The 17,477-nt window shown below is 51.2% G+C and overlaps 1 protein-coding gene across 1 annotated transcript; it reads left to right on the forward strand.

Annotated features, from left to right (window-relative positions):
* The first annotated feature begins 1,688 nt into the window (after positions 1-1,688).
* Positions 1,689-10,002, forward strand: ZDHHC19 (zinc finger DHHC-type palmitoyltransferase 19). The gene is made up of 8 exons (XM_047100431.1): positions 1,689-1,834; positions 2,202-2,323; positions 2,830-2,969; positions 3,079-3,211; positions 7,144-7,262; positions 7,456-7,690; positions 8,865-8,979; positions 9,326-10,002. The coding sequence occupies exons 1-8, from the start codon at positions 1,689-1,691 to the stop codon at positions 9,645-9,647; spliced, it is 1,332 nt and encodes a 443-aa protein (XP_046956387.1). The 3' UTR covers positions 9,648-10,002.
* Positions 10,003-17,477: the final 7,475 nt, after the last annotated feature.

Raw genomic sequence — 17,477 nt, forward strand, 5'->3', positions numbered from 1 at the left:
TGACGAATCTGTTACCTAAGGTGTGTGCCAAAATTGCTGCCAATTGACATACGTGTTTTAAACTAAGGAATAAAATATTCTTAGAAGCCAATTTGTTGACAGTCTGTGTTGGGCTTTGCCCTGGAATTCAAATGTACTTTTACCCACTCTGCAAGAGTATCCAAAGTACTGAAAAAATTTATTCATATTGATAACCCCATACCTATACGGGTATTAGATTTAATCCTCTTTTTTATTTATCAGCTTACCCCACAATGTGGGCCCAATAAATAGGGCAGCTCTTACAATATTGTTGAGCACATAAGAAAATATGGAGCATGTTAATTATATCTGTGCGTTAACGTCCTTCTATGCGTGGTAGTGCCATGTCACAGGTCATGAGGGGGCAGAGCAGGTCTTTGGTGTCACCTACCAGTCAAAAAGACACAAAGTCAATTTTATTCTTCTGAATTTGGGCCCCAGCTTGGGATTCTCTCTCTCTCTGCCCCTCCCCCACTCTCTCTGTCTAGCACACCAGTGCGCTCGCTCTTTCTCTCTCTCGAGATAAACATTAAGAAAAAAACAAACAAACAAAAAAAAGTAGGACTCTTAGAATTACATATTTTATCCATGTTGAAGAACAGCGCAATCACTGTTGAAATTAAGGTGACATTCAAAATGGCCATCACACTTCTACATGCGGGAGCCCTGAAAATGTGTGCAGCTGCTGTATCTCAGAAGACTCCCACTCGGTTGGTGGTAGCAGTTCTGAGGCTAATTGGTGGTGGCTGGGTCACAGGGCTATGCGCGAGCTGCAGGAGAGGCTTTGAATGCGATTATCTGGCAGTTTTAGCTCCAACTGGTATGGGGACCAGTCTTTGCCCTTCGTGATAAGGTACAGTGCAAGGAATCCTCCAAAAACAGAGGGGTTCAGATGCTTAATGGCCAAAACAAATGACCAATGTCAGCCGCATGTAACAGAAAATCCAGCTATCTTCTCATATAATAAGCAGCTCAGAGGGAGGCAGTTTAAGTCTGGGGCAGTGACTCAACAATGTCATTCTTTGTAACCTGTTGACATACTGCCTAATGGGTCCAAGGTGGTACCTTCAGCCAGCACATCTAGGTTCAAGACCAGAAGAAGAGGACAAGGCAAATCTTTTCTGAGAATCCTCAGCAGACATCCCCTTTGTCTCATTGACCAAACCTGTGTCATGAAGCCAGCCCTGGAAATGAGGGAAGTTAGAAAATTATCTAGCTGCCCCTCCACTCCCCAAAGTGGAATTTTGTAATAATAAAAGAGGGGAAAAAAATAGAGTGAACAACAAGCACTGTTTGCTTCAATTAGCACTGAGCCTGAAAAGATGACTAGAATCGCCCACCTTCTCCCCATGTGTCTCTCTAATCTCATGTAGTCTCAAAGCCAACCTCATAGGGCAGGACCACTCAGTCCCTGGCACAAGTGTGTGTGTTCGGGGGGGGATGGGGGGGGCTGCTGTTGGAAGTTCTGGTCACTGGCTGCAGACAGTTCTGCTGAAGAGCCCCTAGCCTCCATTCTCCTCAACCTCTATGATGTCACATTGGAGCTTCTTTCCTTCCACCCTGGGCTGTGGCTTCCGAGGCTGCTGTGGCCATGGGGCTCCTGGAGCCAGCTGGGGTGAGGGAGCCTGGTGACTCTGATCTCCCCTGGGGGTGCAGGAGGTCCAGCCATGCCAGTCTTGAAGGACGCCATGCCCCTCATGAAGGAGCCCCATCCCCTGCCTCAGGCCCCGCTTCCCTGGATCCTCCCAAGCCTATTTGCTGCCTTCAATGTGGTGCTGCTGGTAGTTTTCAGTGGCCTTTTCTTTGCATTCCCGTGAGTCTCCCTCCCACACGAGCCACAGGTTTCCTACAGAGACAGAAAGGAAGACAGATAATGACAGTGCAGAGGAAGGGGAAGGGTGGAAGAGGGGCGAGAGAAGGGAGGATACTCTAGGCAGAGGGAATCGAATGTGCAAAGGCACGGGTATATAGTGCTTGGTGCCTCTGGGAGCTGCAGGTGGCCCGTAACACTGGGTGACATTTGGTGGAGTCTCTATGGATCTGTCACCAGCCTGGATATTTAGAGCAGGCTTCAAGGGGTTCAGAACCACTTGGGTTCTGACCAAGTGGACCAGGTTCAGAGAGAACTTCACCTCCCCACCCCCACCCCAGATCAGGGCTGAGCCCCGCTCTGGTCTCAGTTGCAGGTGGCTGGCCCAGAATGGGGAGTGGGCTTTTCCTCTTGTCACAGGCCTCCTCTGTGTCCTCACCTTCTTCAGTCTCGTTTCACTCAATTTCTCAGACCCGGGCATCTTGCATCAAGGTGAGGCATTGGTCCCTGGGAGAAGGATGTAACCTCTCCTGAAGGGCTCCTTCCATCTCCCCTCCTCGGGCCTCAGGACCCTTTCAGTGCACATCCTCATTTTCCTAGGCCCTGCCTCTGGCACTTCATCGTCTAAGCCACGAAGATGTGGAAAACCAGATTTCTGGAGTTTTCCAGTTGCTTTGGGTGGGGGGAGAAGCCAGCCCTTTGAAACCACTCAGTTCTCCCTTCGTCCTTCCCACTGCACAAACTCCTTAAAGCATCAGTCACAGTTTCAAAGGGCTGAGTCCTCACAGAACACTTCTGCCTGGAAACTTACCTTCCCTCTGAATGCCAGTCTCTCTGTGCTTGGGCAGATTGCTCAGTGGGGACCAGGGATGCCCCTGCCCATCTCTTCCCCACACTTCCTGGAGCCCAGTAATGATAGGGAGCTGGCCTCCCTACCCCCGGAGCAGCAGACTGATGGAAGGCCCTCTTACTGCTGCCCAATCCTCTTCCTGTGACAGGCTCCAATGAACAGGGCCCCATGATGGTGCATGTGGTGTGGGTGAACCAGAGGGCCTTCCGTCTGCAATGGTGCCAAAAGTGCTGCTTCCACCGCCCGCCCCGGACCTACCACTGTCCCTGGTGCAACATCTGTGTGGAAGTGAGTGCCCTTCTTGACTGCCCACCTGCCCCCACCCTGCCCCTGCCCAGGAGGCCCACCCACACCAGCTCCTGTGGCAGGTGTGAAACCACTTCTGGGATCGCTAAAGGCCAAGGGTGGCAGTAACTCCCAGCCACTCTTGGTCACTCATGCAGGTCACTACCTGTCACCTGTCCTGGGAGGTTGGCCCTTGCCTGTGCAGGTGCTGACACGCAGAGGCATCCACACCTATGCTGGACCTGGTCAGGCCAGGGGGAGAAAGACACTCGTGTCTTCCCCCAGGCTTGCTGACACTAGGTGCCCAAGGCCCTCAGGCTGGCTGTAGGCCTGGCCAGGGAAGCTTCACCTGTCTTCTTTGCATGTCCAGGTCAGAGGGTCTCCTGGGGTCTGAGTGCTGAGCTGTCTCATGTGCACAGGCTACACAGGTTTACAAATGTGCTGTCTTATCTGGTCCTTACAATCTGGCTTCTTCCACTTAGCATACTGCATTTGAAATGCATCTATGTTGCTGCCCATATCAGTAGTTTCTTCCTTTTTATTGCCACGCAGTATTGCAACATGTGGATATACCCCCACTTGTTTATCCATTTGCTGATGGAAGCGTATTCGGGTTGTTTCCGGTTTTCAGCGATTATAAACATTGGTGTACAGGCGCGTGAACATACATTTTCATTTCTTTTTGGGTAAATGCTTAGGCGTGGTATTGCTGGGTCATATGGTAACTGTACATTTAACTTTATGAGGCCGTCAAATTGTTTCCCCAAATGGCTGCATTCCCACTGTGCATTTCCACAGTCAATGTGTGAGAATTTCAGTTGCTCTACATCTTCACTAACATTTGGTATTGTCAGTTTTTTCGTTTTTAATTTTTTAAAATGTTTATTTATTTTTGAGACAGAGAGAGAGACTGCACAGAGTGCAAGTGAGGGAGGGGCAGAGAGCAAAGGAGACACAGAATCTGAAACAGGCTGCAGGCTCTGAGCTGTCAGCACAGAGCCGGATGCAGGGCTTGAACCCATGAACAGTGAGATCATGACCTGAGTTGGAAGTCTGATGCTTCACCGACTGAGCCACCCAGGCGCCGCCCCCCCCCCATTTTTTTCTTTGTGAAATTATTGAGTCCTAAGACTTCTTTATGTACTCTGGATTCAGATATGTGTTTTGCAAATATTTTCTCCCAGTCTGTATGTCATCTCAATTTTTTTTTAACAGTGCCTTCCAAAGATCAGAAGTTTTAAATTCTGCTGAAGTACACTATTGGTTTTTCCCTTTTATAGACCATGTTTTTGGTGTTGTAATTAAGAAAATTTTGCCTAACTCAAGGTCACAAAGATTTTCTTATATTTTCTTCTGGAAGTTTTATAAGTTTTGGATTTTATATTTAGGACTATGACTCATTTTGCATTAAATTTTGTATATGATGCAAGGTAGGGTCAAGATGTATTATTTTTGCAAATGGGCTGTTCCAGCACCATTTGTTGAAAAATGGTCCTCTTGCATTGAGTTACCTTTCCACATGTGTCAAGAATCAGTTAACTATGTAGTTGTGGGTGTATTTCTGGACTCTGTTCTTTTGCCAATACCACACTGTCTGGATTAGTAGGTTTACATTACGTCTTGAAATTGCACAATGTAAGTTCTCCAACTTTGTTCTTTTGGGGAGTTTTTTTGGTTATCCTAGTTCCTTTGATTTTCCACATAACTTTTAGAATCAGCTTAATTTCCACAAAAACGTTTGCTGAGATTTTTATGTGGATTACATTGAACCTATAGGTCAATTTGGAAAATTGACGTTTTACCCATATTGAGCTTTTGAAACCACAAACCTCTTTCCATGTACTTCTTCAATTTCTTTCATTAGTGTTTGTAGTTTTCAGTATATAGATCTTGCATACATTGTGTTAGATCTTTTCTAAGTATTTTTTTAAATGTCTGTTTATTTTTGAGAGAGAGACAGAGGGCAAGCAGGGAGGGACAGAGAGAGAGGGAGACATAGAATCCAAAGCAGGCTCCAGGCTCTGAGCTGTCAGCACAGAGCCCGACGTGGGGCTTGAATTCATGACTGTGAGATCATGACCTGAGCTGAAGTCAGCCACTTAACTGACTGAGCCACCCAGGCTCCCTGATCTTTTCTAAGTATTTTGCTTTTCGTGTTATTATAAATGTGCTACTTTTATTTATTTTATTTTAATTTTTAATTTTTAAATATTTTTTAAATTAATTAAATAGTTTATTTTTGAATTTACGTCCAAGTTAGTTGGCTTATAGTGCAACAATAATTTCAGGAGCAGATTCCTTAATGCCCCTTACCCATTTAGCCCATCCCCCTCCCACAACCCCTCCAGTAACCCTCTGTTTGTTCTCTATATTTAAGAGTCTCTTGTGTTTTGTCCCTCTCCCTGTTTTTATATTATTTTTGCTTCCTTTACTTTTTTTATTTTTAAAGAGGGAGAGAGTGGCAGAGGGGGAGAGAAAGAGAGAGAGACAAACAGACAGACAGAGAGAGTCTTAAGGAGGCTCCCTGCTTGGATCCTGATGCAGGGCTCAATCCCACAACCCTGGGATCATAACCTGAGCTGAAATCAAGAGTCAGATGTTCAACTGACTCAGCCACCCAGACTCCCCATAAATGTGTTTTTAAATTTCATTTCTGTTTCATTATTATTATAAGGAAATACAATGGATTTTTTGTTTATCGGTCTTGAATCTTGCAATTTTGCTAGACTCACTTATTCTAATAGTTTTTTTTTGTTGATTCTACATAGAAAATCATGTCATCTGTGAATAAGGACAGTTTCATTTCTTCCTTCCTAACATGTATGGCTTTATTTCTTTTTCTTTTCTTACTGTACTGACCGTCTTGGATCTCCAGTGCAATGTTGAGTAGAAGTGATAAAAGTGAACATCCTTGCCATGGGATTCCTTTAGCAGGACGATGACTTGGCTAAAGATTGTTGTTATTATTATTTTTAAGTTAGCTCTATGACCAATGTGGGGCTTGCACTCAATACCCTGAGATTAAGAGCTGCTGAAATCAAAAGCCACGTGCTCTACCCAGACTGAGCCAGCCAGGCACCCCAACTGAAGGTTGTTTTAGGAAGATTGTAGTTGCCTACATTGATGAGGGAGAGCTGGAGATACTGAGACAACTGACAGGACAGAGGACCCCTATTTGCCCACCACTTGCTGTCCTTACAGTCACTACTCAACCACTCCAGCCCACCGGTGACTCCTCTTGCTCAGTACCCATTATCCCTTTCTCATTACCTTCTGTGGTCTGCGTGTCTTCTGTCTCCAGCCTCAGTCCATCATTTCAGCCTCCCTTGGGCAGCATTCCCCTTCCCACATCCCATGGTTCTTCTAGCCCCACGTCAGGCCCTTGGCCTGCCCTTGCTCCACTGCTCAGAATGGGGGTCTCCCAGTCTGTGATCTCCAGTCTTCAGAAATCTAAATGGGGTTTGCACTCTGTGATTTGCTGCACTCTGTGATGAGTGTGACTCATTCTTTCAGGGCTCTGTCCCCTCACCTGCAGAACCTGTTTCAGGCATTCTTTTTTTTTCTTTTTTAATGTTTATTTATTAGAGATGGAGACAGAGCGTGAGTGGGGGAAGGTCAGAGATAGAGGGAGACACAGAATCCAGAGCAGGCTCCAGGCTCCGAGCTGTCAGCACAGAGCCCGACGTGGGTCTCGAACCCACAAACCGTGAGATCATGACCTGAGCCGAGGTTGGACACTTAACCAACTGAGCCACCCAGACGACCCCCATTTCAGGCATTCTTTACACACTTTGACTTCATTCCCTTCCTACCTCCATCCCTGAACCACGTCTTTTGGGGCCACTTGCCCCAGTGGTTGATACCAAGGGCGCTGGAGCCAGTCTACATAAATTCCAACCGCAGCTTCATATCGGCAGGGAGATACTGGATTTGTTACTTAGCTACCTGGTGCTTTGGTTTCCCCATCTGTGAAACGGGGCCGCACGGCTTAATACGTGTAAGACACGGAGAGCAGCAGCCAGTATGAGCAGAAGCCCTATATATTGTTGTTGCTCTTATTACCATTCCTTCCCATCATCATTTACACGTGTTCGCGTCTCTCCCATCTTAGGAACAAAGAGAACACTCCTAACAACACAAGCCTCTTCTCCACCTGTTGCCTTCTCCCCTCCAGCAGGGCCATATTTCTTGAACGAGCTGGCTATGCTCGCCGGTATCATTCTTTGCCTTCCTCAGCCAGCTTCCAGCCCGGCCTCTCCTCACTGTCACGTTGGCGCTGTGCTCTCCAAGGGGCCAGTAGGCAGCCCTAAGACTTAATCTTTCCAGGCTGCACACAGTATCAGGGAAGCTGAATGCCCCTGCCGTGGCCTCTCAGGGCCCCACTGTCTGCTTTCCAGGGCTGCTGCTCCTCTCCCTGCACCTTGGAGTCTTGGCCCCGGCTGCCTGCTCTTCTGTGCACTGCCCTGCCCACTCCCCAGCGGCCTGAAAGTTAAGGCAGGCTTTGGTGGTGCTGGTTGTGTCCTCAGCCCCCAGTGCTGTGCCTAGGACATTGTTGAGGCCCCCAGATATTTCCGAGCGAATGAGTGAGTCTTTACACAAAGGAATTGATAATGCCTTGGGAGAGAAAGAGAGAGAAAAATGCCTGATGCCCCGATCCCTGGGGAAGAAGGGCAGAGAGCAGAGGCAGCAGAGAGCCTGGGAAGGAGGAGCTGGGAAGAGAAGATGCCCGCTTTGATTTTTGTCCTGTGGAGTGTGGGAGCATTTGAGACACGGAATTGGAGCTGTTGGATTCCATTCACATCCGAGAAGCTCTCACGTGGGGAGAGGAAGGTGCTGTCGTTTACTAGTGAGTTCTAATGAGTTCATCAGACAATCATCATGCTTTTAAGTGTTGGACAGTTGTTTTTGTATACTTCATATACACCTAATCAATCAAAATTTATTTCTCTAAATTTAAAATTCTAATTGTAAATATAATCAAACTCTTCTAACCATTTAATTAAAATTTCAAATAGAATGGCAGTTTCCCTTAATGCTTTAAACGTTTAGAACTCAGTGTCTTGATGGTCGATGTCACTTTTTGTCAACAATGGGACATTGTGGAGCCGTCTTGACTTTTTCTCCCCTAGGTGTCAGCTGCCCTGCATGGAGTCCTGACACCTTGTGATGGAGAATAGTGTTGAAGGTCAAAATCTTTGTGATAAGGGCATGGGACACAGGGGAACTCCCCGTGGTGGGCAGAGGTGCCCTTGGGCCACTTTTGATCATTACAGACATTTTGTAGCTATGAGAATCTGCTCGTGCTGGGGAGGGGGAGGAGGGGGGGCTGATGGGTAGAGGGAGGGGAGGGGAAGAACTTGGTTAAGAGTATTCACGGGAGGACTTCACCTTTGGGCTTGACCTTCACTGCATGGGTGCTCAGGAACTTCAGTCCAGATTTCCAGGGCCAAGTTATTTTGTTAGGGAAATATGGTTGGGCCCCATGCAATTGGCCTTCTAGATAGTGAAATTCAGTGAAAGCACAAGTTTGGAAAAAATGAGAACTGGGAAGGTAGGGAAATTGGGGAAGGGGTGTGGAACTGTATTTGGACCAGTTTAGCCACAAAAAGATCTGAAAGTGTATCTAGAAGGAGGTAGCAGGAGGATGTGGTGTGGCCAAAGGAAACAGAAGGAGAGGATACTGCAAAAGAGAGTACGGGTGATGGGGGAGGATCCCTGAGAAGGCAGGAGAGGTGGGGGCAGGGCCAGGGGTTGCCTGGAGAGAGCTACTCAGAGGTGGGTCAGGGGAGGCCTTGGCTCACTCTCTCTGCCCTTGGAGTCTTGCCATGGACCTGTGCTGAGCTGATGGTTCAGGGAGGACCATCAGAGGGTAGGCTGCCCGGTCCTGCTGAACCTGAGTTCCTCTTTTGGCCCTCACCTCCCTCCAGTGCCGATACCTGCAGGGATACAACCCCTTCGACCACGGCTGTGCCAGCAACTGGTATGTAACAATTTGTGCACCGCTGGGACCCAAGTGAGTTTGCAGACCAGAGGACCCAGTGATGGGGCGTGGTGGGGGGGAGGGGGAGTTGGGATAAAGCCGGGTCGTCGCCCCTGACCTCTTAGCCCCAGCTCCCAGGCCTTTATATTCACTGTTCTTCTTTCGGGGTTTCCTTCAGGGCATTGTGAGAGCCTCTGGAACCCTCACTTCCTTGCCTTTGTGGATTCTTACCCTAAGAAATGTGGTAGAGGGGCACTATAGCCTGAAAGACTGGCTGCAGCTCTCTGCAGGGCCAAGCCTTGGGCTGTGTGCTCCCCAAGCTGAGGGGGAGCAGGCCAGGAGGGCCATGACCCCTTCCATCTGGCTTATTGCTCCCCAGGTACATGACTGAAGCTGTCTGGCTGCAGAGAGTGGCGGGGTCTGACTGGGTGCCCATGCAGAACCTGCACTTCCCAGTGTGCCCCTCGGTGCTCAGTCCCCCAGCCCTCCCAGAGCCTGGTTCTGGCCCCCAGCCCCAACCTCTGAGTCTCCACAAACCAGGGAAGGTTCCCTCAGGGAGAGGCTCTAGCCCTCCAGGAGGTAAGAAGAGAGAGAGAGAGAGAGAGAGAGAGAGAGAGAACTTGTGTGTGTTGGGAGAGGGATTCTGTGGATATTACAAGTGTCGGGGGGAACCCCCTCACCCCATGTTTAGCTGGCCCTGAGACTGGAGCACTCAGAGCTTGAGGGAGGGGGATCATAGACCTGAGGAGTGCTGGAAGTAAAGTCACAGTCCTCAGAATACACCAGGGGTCCCTGGAGACATAAAGAGAAAAGACCACTTGCTGGTTGGCCTGAGGCCACTTACCCTTTCTGGGTGTCTGTTTCCTCAGCTATTAGTGACTGAGACTAGGCCAGTGGTTCATAATTCTGAGATTGGAGCCCTTTATTTAAAGGCAACTTTTACTCTGAAGCCCAACATATGAAATGCCTGGAAGTGGACCATTAGGAATGAAGTGGGGGTGTGTAATCCACAGCCTCCTCCTCCCCCAGGGCCCCTGCAGTGACATTCTGTGGGACCAGCCCACTCCCTTTGCTCTCCCTGTGGGGCTGGTGGCTTGGACAGTTTCTTGCTCCCCAACTGGAGGGTCATGAGCTGTGGGGCAGGGGCTTGGGGAGAGCCCCCATCCCTCCACTCTGTGTTTAGCTCCACGCAGGCCCAGTGTTTTTTCCCCTGCTGCAGGAGTGCCCCAGACGAGGCTCTGCCCACCTCTTGCCCCTTCACACCCGGCGATGCCAGGAGCCCCTGCATCTGAACCTCATCTCCTGAGCCCTGTGTGGAGGCCTGTCTGTGCCCCACCCTTGCCCACTTCCCTGGTGGGAGTGTCGAGATCCTCCACCAAAGCCTATTAAATACCCACTGCCTGCCTCCTACAAAGGTCCTGTCTGTCCTATGGGCGAGGGAGCTTGGAGGTGAGGGGGGCTCTGGGGGGCTGGGACAAAGACTCCGGGAGGGAGGAGCCAGGGTCCCATATTGGCTGGCTCTGCGATTTTGGGCAAGACACTCAACACTTCTCTCATCCTTAAAATGGGGCAACCATAAGGACCACAGTGAGGCCCGGAGACGATGCCAGAGAAAACCTAGCCGTCCCAGGGAGGTCAGCCCTGGGAACGTCCAGGCCTCTGCCTGCCACTCCCCTGTCTGGCTGCAGGGGGCGCCCGCCGCCTGGGAATTGGCCAAGCCAGCCAGGTCCAGCCTTGCCACACTGGAGCCTCCCTGGTGACTTGGCGGCCCTCAGGCTGGGACTGGGCCCTTTTGCTGCCTCATCCCTGGGAAGTGGAGGGGTGGGGGTATTCTCCGTTACAGTACAATTCTACATCTTTCTTACTAACTGGTGTCACCTTGGTCACTCCTTCCTGTTGGGGAGTCACATGCTGGTTCTGGTCCTGTCCCTGGGGTGGGTCCCAGACCCTGTGAGTCTGCAGGCCCCTGGGGGACGGGAAGGGGGTGGGGAGAGAGGGAACTACCTCAAACTGCGATTTCTCTAGTGGGCAGTGTGTGACCTTGGGAATAGAAATGATGGCACCTTTCCCGGAAGGGTGTCAAAGGACAAAATAAGGTGGTTTATGCCAAACGTCAGGTGCACAGTAGGCACACGATGAATGCAGCAGTTGCATTTCTCCAAGGACCACCCTCTCAGAATTACCTGGGTCCTCAGACCACTGATTCAGAATCTTGACGAGAAGGGAGGGCAGGAATCTGAATCTGAATTTTTTTCAAGTGTCCCATGTGCTCCTGCCACCCTGAAGGTTCAGAACTGCTACATTAGGAGGTGATGATGGGCACTAACCATGCTGCTTCCTGCCACCCTCGTTGCCAGGCGAGCTCAGGATGTGGTGAAGGTGAGAGGAAGGCATGTCAGCAGAGGACCAGGTGAACACCTCAGGGTCCCATGGAGGTTTGTGTGCCTGTATGTGTATTGTGGGGGTGGCAGGAGCTCATACTTTGGGGGTGCCAGCCCAGCCTGGAGAGGTGGGTGACCCACAATGCAGGACGTAACTTCAGTTCTCTATATGCTGAGTGCCTCTCGCTGCTGCCCTTCCTTCTTCCTCCTCCCTGGAATGTCCATGGCGGCTTTGGGCCCTTCCCTGTCCAGCCCCAGCTTTACCCCTGGCTCTGGCTCTGGCTCTCTGGGCCCCTGAACAGTCTTGCTCAACCCCAAGGACTACAGCTCTTTCTTGCCCCCTTTGCCCTGGTCTCATGGACTCCCCATGCCAAGCGCTCTCGGTGTTCAAGCCTTTTCTCAGCTCTCACCCCTGCTTAACTCAGAGTTAACCTTGGGTTCTGGGAGGGGTGCAGGGTACTCACTGGCCTACAGAAAGGCAGCCTAGTTTTGGCCTTGTTGCAAATGGCTTCGGTGGCCACATTTAAAAGTCTTAGGGCCAGCATTTACAAATAAAGGTGAAGCAGTTGTATCTGTCTGGGAAGCCTGCAGTCCAGGGGTGCCTGGGGAGGGGAAGAGGGCATGAGGCCTTTTGAGCCCCCAACCCCAGGGCTGTATGTGGTGTATGTGTTCATCACCTGTCTGGGTGGTTTCAGAGGGCACAGCTCAGCCCTGGCTGCCCAGCAGTGAGGAGAGCTGCAGGCCTGCTCCCAGATGGGAGTCCTCTGAGCCTGGGCCAGAGAAGAAGAGAGCCCAGGAATCCTGAGCCAAGGCCTGGATATTCAGGGAACTGGCTGAGTACCCAGGTGGTGCCTGCCTGGAGCCCCAGCTCTGCCGGGGCCTGAGAAAGCCAGGCCCCAGGGTCTGGAAGGCCTAGTCCTGCTCTGCCGCATGGCCTGTTTCTCTGCTGCCCTGCCTGGTTCAGAGCCTGGTGACTGGTCATTAGGACTGAACCTCCTGGGTCACTGCCCCCAGCTGTACAGGGGACTCACCCCCTCTCCAACAGGGCTTTCCAAGTCTTTATAAAAAATGTTTTAATGTTTATTTTTGAGAGAGACAGAGAGAAACAGAGCATGAGTTGGGGAGGGACAGAGAGAGAGAGGGACAGAATCTGAAGCAGGCTTCAGGCTCTGAGCTGTCAGCCCAGAGCCAGATGCGGGGCCTGAATTCATAGGCTGTAAGATCATGACCTGAGCTGAAGTTGGATGCTTAACCAACTGAGCCACCCAGGCGCCCCAGGGCCTTCCAAGTCTTAAGCTAGGTGTGAGTCATCTCCCCAAAAGCCTGGGCCTCAGTTTCCCCATTAAGCAAGGGCATAACTTTTCTTAGGTTCTCAAAGGCAGCCATGACTCCTCTGCTCTGGGGCATAGATTTTGGGTCTCCCTCGTCCATCCCAAACTGAGGTTTTTAAGATTTCTTTAGAAAGCTCTTTGGATCAGGTTCCTCTGCTCCTCAAAGGGTAAGTGGACCTAGCTTGCCCCTTCCTGTGACTCCGCCCACACCCATCCCCTCAGAGATTCTTTCCTTCCAGACTAAAAGCTTCAGCTGAGCTGCACTCACCTTGCCTCTGTGCTCCCTCCCCACTTCTGCTGAACCTGCCCTTGATTCTCAGATATACCCCTTGGAGCCCTTGGCCCATTGATAAGAGCAGAGGTATTATCCGAGTCCAGTTATGGGGCCAGCTCTCCCCGCACCCAGAAAGCCCTGCCATCCTTGCCTTCCCTGGACAGAAGCCAAGGAGTGACCTCTCACTCCGTAGGGCTGCCAGGTATCCACGGGCCTGGAGCTCTTCTGAGGTCCCCAGCCCATACCTGGAACCTCGTGGAGGGGTTTGGACCTGGGATGGGGAGCCCAGAAGTAGCTGTGCTTTTGTCATTTCTAGACTTTTCCTCCATGGGCCTGCTAGAAGGTCAGGGCATGTGGTGTGGGAAGAGCACTGGCTTGGGTGTCCCTCAGCTCTGCCACCGACTAGTATGCTATGGGAATGAGTCTCTTCCCTCTGCTCGGCCTCAGGTGCCTTGTCTGTAAATAGGACAATCAGCATGGCTACCTCACAGGTGGTCACAGGATCCCAACTCTTTCAAGCTGCGAGGGACTCAGGGGTCATCTTCTCCAGCTGCCCCTCCACCCCCAGTTTCACAGATGGAGATTAGAGAGGGAAGGGATTGCCTAAGATGACACGGTATCCAAGCCAGGTGGAGTTCTGTTTGCCAGGCTGCTTCTTCCATTCTTGCTCCGGGGACCATTCTAGAGGAGCAAGGACTTGGGCAGCCACTACAGGGCCCCGCCTTCCAGCCCCCAAGCTTCAGAGCCAGGCAGTGCCTTTCAGCATAGTGCTTGGGGAGCCGATAAGAAGGCCTGGCTTAACTCTGTCTCCAGCCCTGAGCTGGGAGTGATAATGATGCCCAGCCCTGCCCTGCCCTGTCTGCCCCACCCAGGATGGCACTGCCGGTGGCTGAGGGTGGGGTAGGGACTGACGGGGCAGAGGGGGTTTGCCGCAGTGAGGGATCAGGGCCCAGAATCCTACTGTGTCGCAGAGCCCAGGCCCCTGGTTGAATGACCCTCCTGGGCCCCTGGCCCAGTGCCTCGTACCCAGGTGATGCTCCCCCAGTGCCCACATCCTACTCTTTAGTTCCTGTGTGCGGAGTGTGCAGGGCTGAAGGTTTGGCAGGCCCTGTAATGGGTGACGAAATCTTCACTGAGCACCGCTGGGGCCTGCCCAGGGACAGGGGTTCGTATGCGCTTTTTTAATCCTCACAACCCTCTGAAGTTGTCACGTTTTAGAGATGAGGGAATCAGCACTAAGCAAACAGACCTCTTCCCCAGGGTCACACTTCTAAGTGGCACAGCCACATCCCTTTTAGCCTTCACCATTGCACTGTACTTCTATAGGCAGTTATATATATTTTTTTAATTTTTTTAATGTTTACTTATTTTTGAGAGAGAGAGAGAGAGTGCAAGTTGGGGAGGGGCAGAGAGAGAGGGAGACACAGAATCCAAAGCAGGCTCCAGGCTCTGAGCTGTCAGCACAGAGCCCGATGCAGGGCTCGAACTCATGGACTTCGATCGAGAACATGACCTGAGCTAAAGTCGGACTCGACCGATTGAGCCACCCAGGTGCTCCAGCAGTTATATTTTATTTCAGTTTGTTACAGTAGTCCCCCTTATCCATGGGGGTATGCTCCAAGACCCCCAGTGGATGCCTGAGACCGGGGTACTACTGAGCCCTATATATCCAATAATAAAGTTTCATTTATACAATAGGCACAATAAGATTCACAACAACAACTAAAAGTAAGCTGGAACAATGATAACAAAACACCATAATAAAAATTATGTGAATGTGGTCTTTCTCTCAAAAGCTCTTGCTGGACTGTACTCACCCTTGTGGTGGTGATGTGAGATGATTAGATGCCTACCAGAGGAGCTGTAGTGAGGACAACGGCATCAGCACTGTGACACAGTGTTAGGCTAGTGTGGGCCTTTTGACGACATCTCAGAAGGAAGCTTGTCTGATTCGAGACCGCAGATGACCCTGTGTGAGTAACTGAAACCGTGGATAAGGGCAGACTGCTGTTGTGGTTGAGACCTGGGCTCTGCAGCCAGACTGCCGGCTTCCCCTGTTGTGAAAGGAGATACACCATTGCCCCTCGTAGCGCTGTTCCGAGGGTACATCATGCAGGGCGTGCAAAGAGCTGGGCTCAGAACTGGCACCCTGGAGGTGCTTGATTGATGGCAGTGATCATGGCCTCCGTGTGATAGAGGCGTTGCCGGGAGTCGGGACTTGGTGATCTCCTGTGGCCTCAGGATGCTGGTCACCATGGCAACAGCAGCCTGCCTCTGCCCGGTTTGCTGCGGGTTCCCTAATAGCCAGGCTGCAGAGGTGAAGGGTGCTGCTTCAGAGGGGAGATTTTGTGGTCATGTTTTAGAGAAAAGCAACCAATGTCAGTGTCTCTGGGCCAAAGGAGAATGGAGGGGTGGCCTGAGAGTCTTCAAGGGAACAGCAGGATGACCACCCAAAGGCTCTGCCCTCCCGCATGGTGACAGAGTTTCCTGTTAAGAAAACACACTGTTGCTTCTATTTTGTGGCTGGATAGTGTCCTAGGCTGAAGGAGGTCAAAGCCGTGGTCATCTGAACCCTGTGTTTGAGCTGTGCTCGGAGCTCCTGCCTGCTCTCCCCTCTCCCTGTGGCCAGTCCTTCCCTCACCTCGGTCTTTGTTCCCCACTTCTCACCTCCCCCATCCAGCCTCGCTTCACCACCATTCCCAACCCCCAGCTGTTCCTGGACTACAGCTTCCAGGAACTCAAAGTTAACTGTCTGGCAACTTTCAAGTAATACCTTTTAACTGTGATTCTTGGAAGGCCCTGGGCTTGGGTGTGGAAACCCACAGAACTCTGGGCTGGGCCAGAGGCAGGGCCTGCACAGGGCGCCTTTGTCTGTCTCCAACGGGGCTTCCTCCTCCCAGCCAGGCACACGCTTTCACAGCTTTCTGGTCAGGGCAGTTTTGCTGCTGAAATTGGAGATTCCCAAACTGGAAGGGTCCCTCCTGAATATCTAGTTTACTTCTCAGTGAGAAGAAAACCAAGGCACTAGTGGGGGAGGTTCAGCAGGGCCTTCCCCAGGTCCCCAGGTCACACACCTAAGTAGAGGCCAGACGAGACTGGGTTCCAGAACTTCTGCTTCTGAGTCTTTCCATCACACCACCGTGAGCAACCAGGTGGGTCAGAGGCCTGGACTGTAAACCAGGAGGCACTCTTTCTTCTCCTGGAGGCCTAGTAGCTTGGGTCTGGTAGGCAAAATCACAATGACGACAAAAATAGTATCTCTTTGAGTGCTAACTGTGGGGTGAGTGCTTTGCGTTGTCTTTGCATTATCTCATTTAATCCTCACAATGACTTGTGGGGAAGGTGCTGCTGTTACTTTTGTGGATGGGACCCTGGGCAGGCCTTGGCCTCCATCTCCCTGTCTGCAAGGACAGAATTTTCTGGAGGCTCCCTGGGACTACTCTTACCCTGACCTACTGGAAGCCCATGACTCAGTGACCAGGAAGGAGGGCCCCTAGTCTGGGGACAAGCCCTGAAGTGGACAGGACTTTGTCAGGGCTTATTGAATGACCGATTAGGGTCCTTTACCTGAACCTCATCTGTCCCCTGGTAGCAGGCGATGCATTAGGTCACCAAGCAAGGGTACTAATCCCTGGGCAGGACCCTTGGCCATCTGTGCTGGAAAAGTCCTTTGCCCAGTGCTCACTAGAAATCTGTCTGTTCCTCAGCCACTGACAGAAATGGAAAGACTGCCCTATCTGCCCTTTTCCTGGCCAGGATGGTGGGACTGTGTGGAGAGGGCACAGACTGGGCATCAGGAGAGCTGTGTTGGAAAGCAACCCCTGCTGCTTCTGGCCGTGTGGCCCGGGAAAGCCCCTATCATCTCAGAGCCACTGTTCCTACTTCTGTGAAAGGGACACTAAAGCTCGTGCAGAGCTTCCTCAGCGCTGTGGGGTCACGCAGTGCACCATGGGAAGACACTGACATTCACTTCTTTGCACAGGCCACAGCTGAGTAGGTGTGGGGTTGCTGTGAAAGGAGCAATAGGAGGGTCATACTTGGTTTCAAGTCTTTGTCTCCATTTCCCCTTCTTGGGCCTTCTTTTCCGGCTCTGGATTTGGATCATTTGGAAATGGCCAAAGCCAAGAATGGGCCACCTCTTTTCTTTTTTGTTTTAATTTTTTTTTTTAACGTTTATTCAGTTTTGAGAGAGAGAGAGAGAGAGAGCATGAGAAGGGGAGGGGCAAAGAGAGAGAGGGAGACACGGAATCTGAAGCAGGCTCCAGGCTCTGAGCTGTCAGCACAGAGCCCGACATGGTCCTCGAGCCCACCAACCGTGAGATCATGACCTGAGCCGAAGTTGGACGCTTAACCAACTGAGCCACCCAGGCGCCCCAGGCCACCTCTTTTTAAATCCCAGAAAAAGACTGGTCACCTTCCTTGGGTGACTTCTCAGCTCCCTCTCTTCCCCACCAAGTATCTGTCCCTAGGGGGATAGCTGGCCAGCCTTGGGTTTGGGGCAGAGATGTGACCCTCTCTGCTCCCAACTGGTACTACCACCTTGTC

This window comes from Lynx rufus, unplaced genomic scaffold (assembly GCF_022079265.1).
Source record: "Lynx rufus isolate CCGP_SWC_20201006 ecotype Redwood Valley unplaced genomic scaffold, mLynRuf1.p SCAF_5, whole genome shotgun sequence".
NCBI classification, from domain to species: Eukaryota; Metazoa; Chordata; class Mammalia; order Carnivora; family Felidae; genus Lynx; species Lynx rufus.

Excerpts from the sequence above, each read along its gene's own strand:
- ZDHHC19 (XM_047100431.1), top strand. The coding sequence starts at position 1,689 with ATGCCAGTCTTGAAGGACGCCATGCCCCTCATGAAGGAGCCCCATCCC. Across the intron at positions 2,324-2,829 it reads CCCGGGCATCTTGCATCAAG|GCTCCAATGAACAGGGCCCC; the intron begins GTGAGGCATTGG and ends TTCCTGTGACAG. Across the intron at positions 7,263-7,455 it reads CTGTGCTCTCCAAGGGGCCA|TTAAGGCAGGCTTTGGTGGT; the intron begins GTAGGCAGCCCT and ends GCGGCCTGAAAG.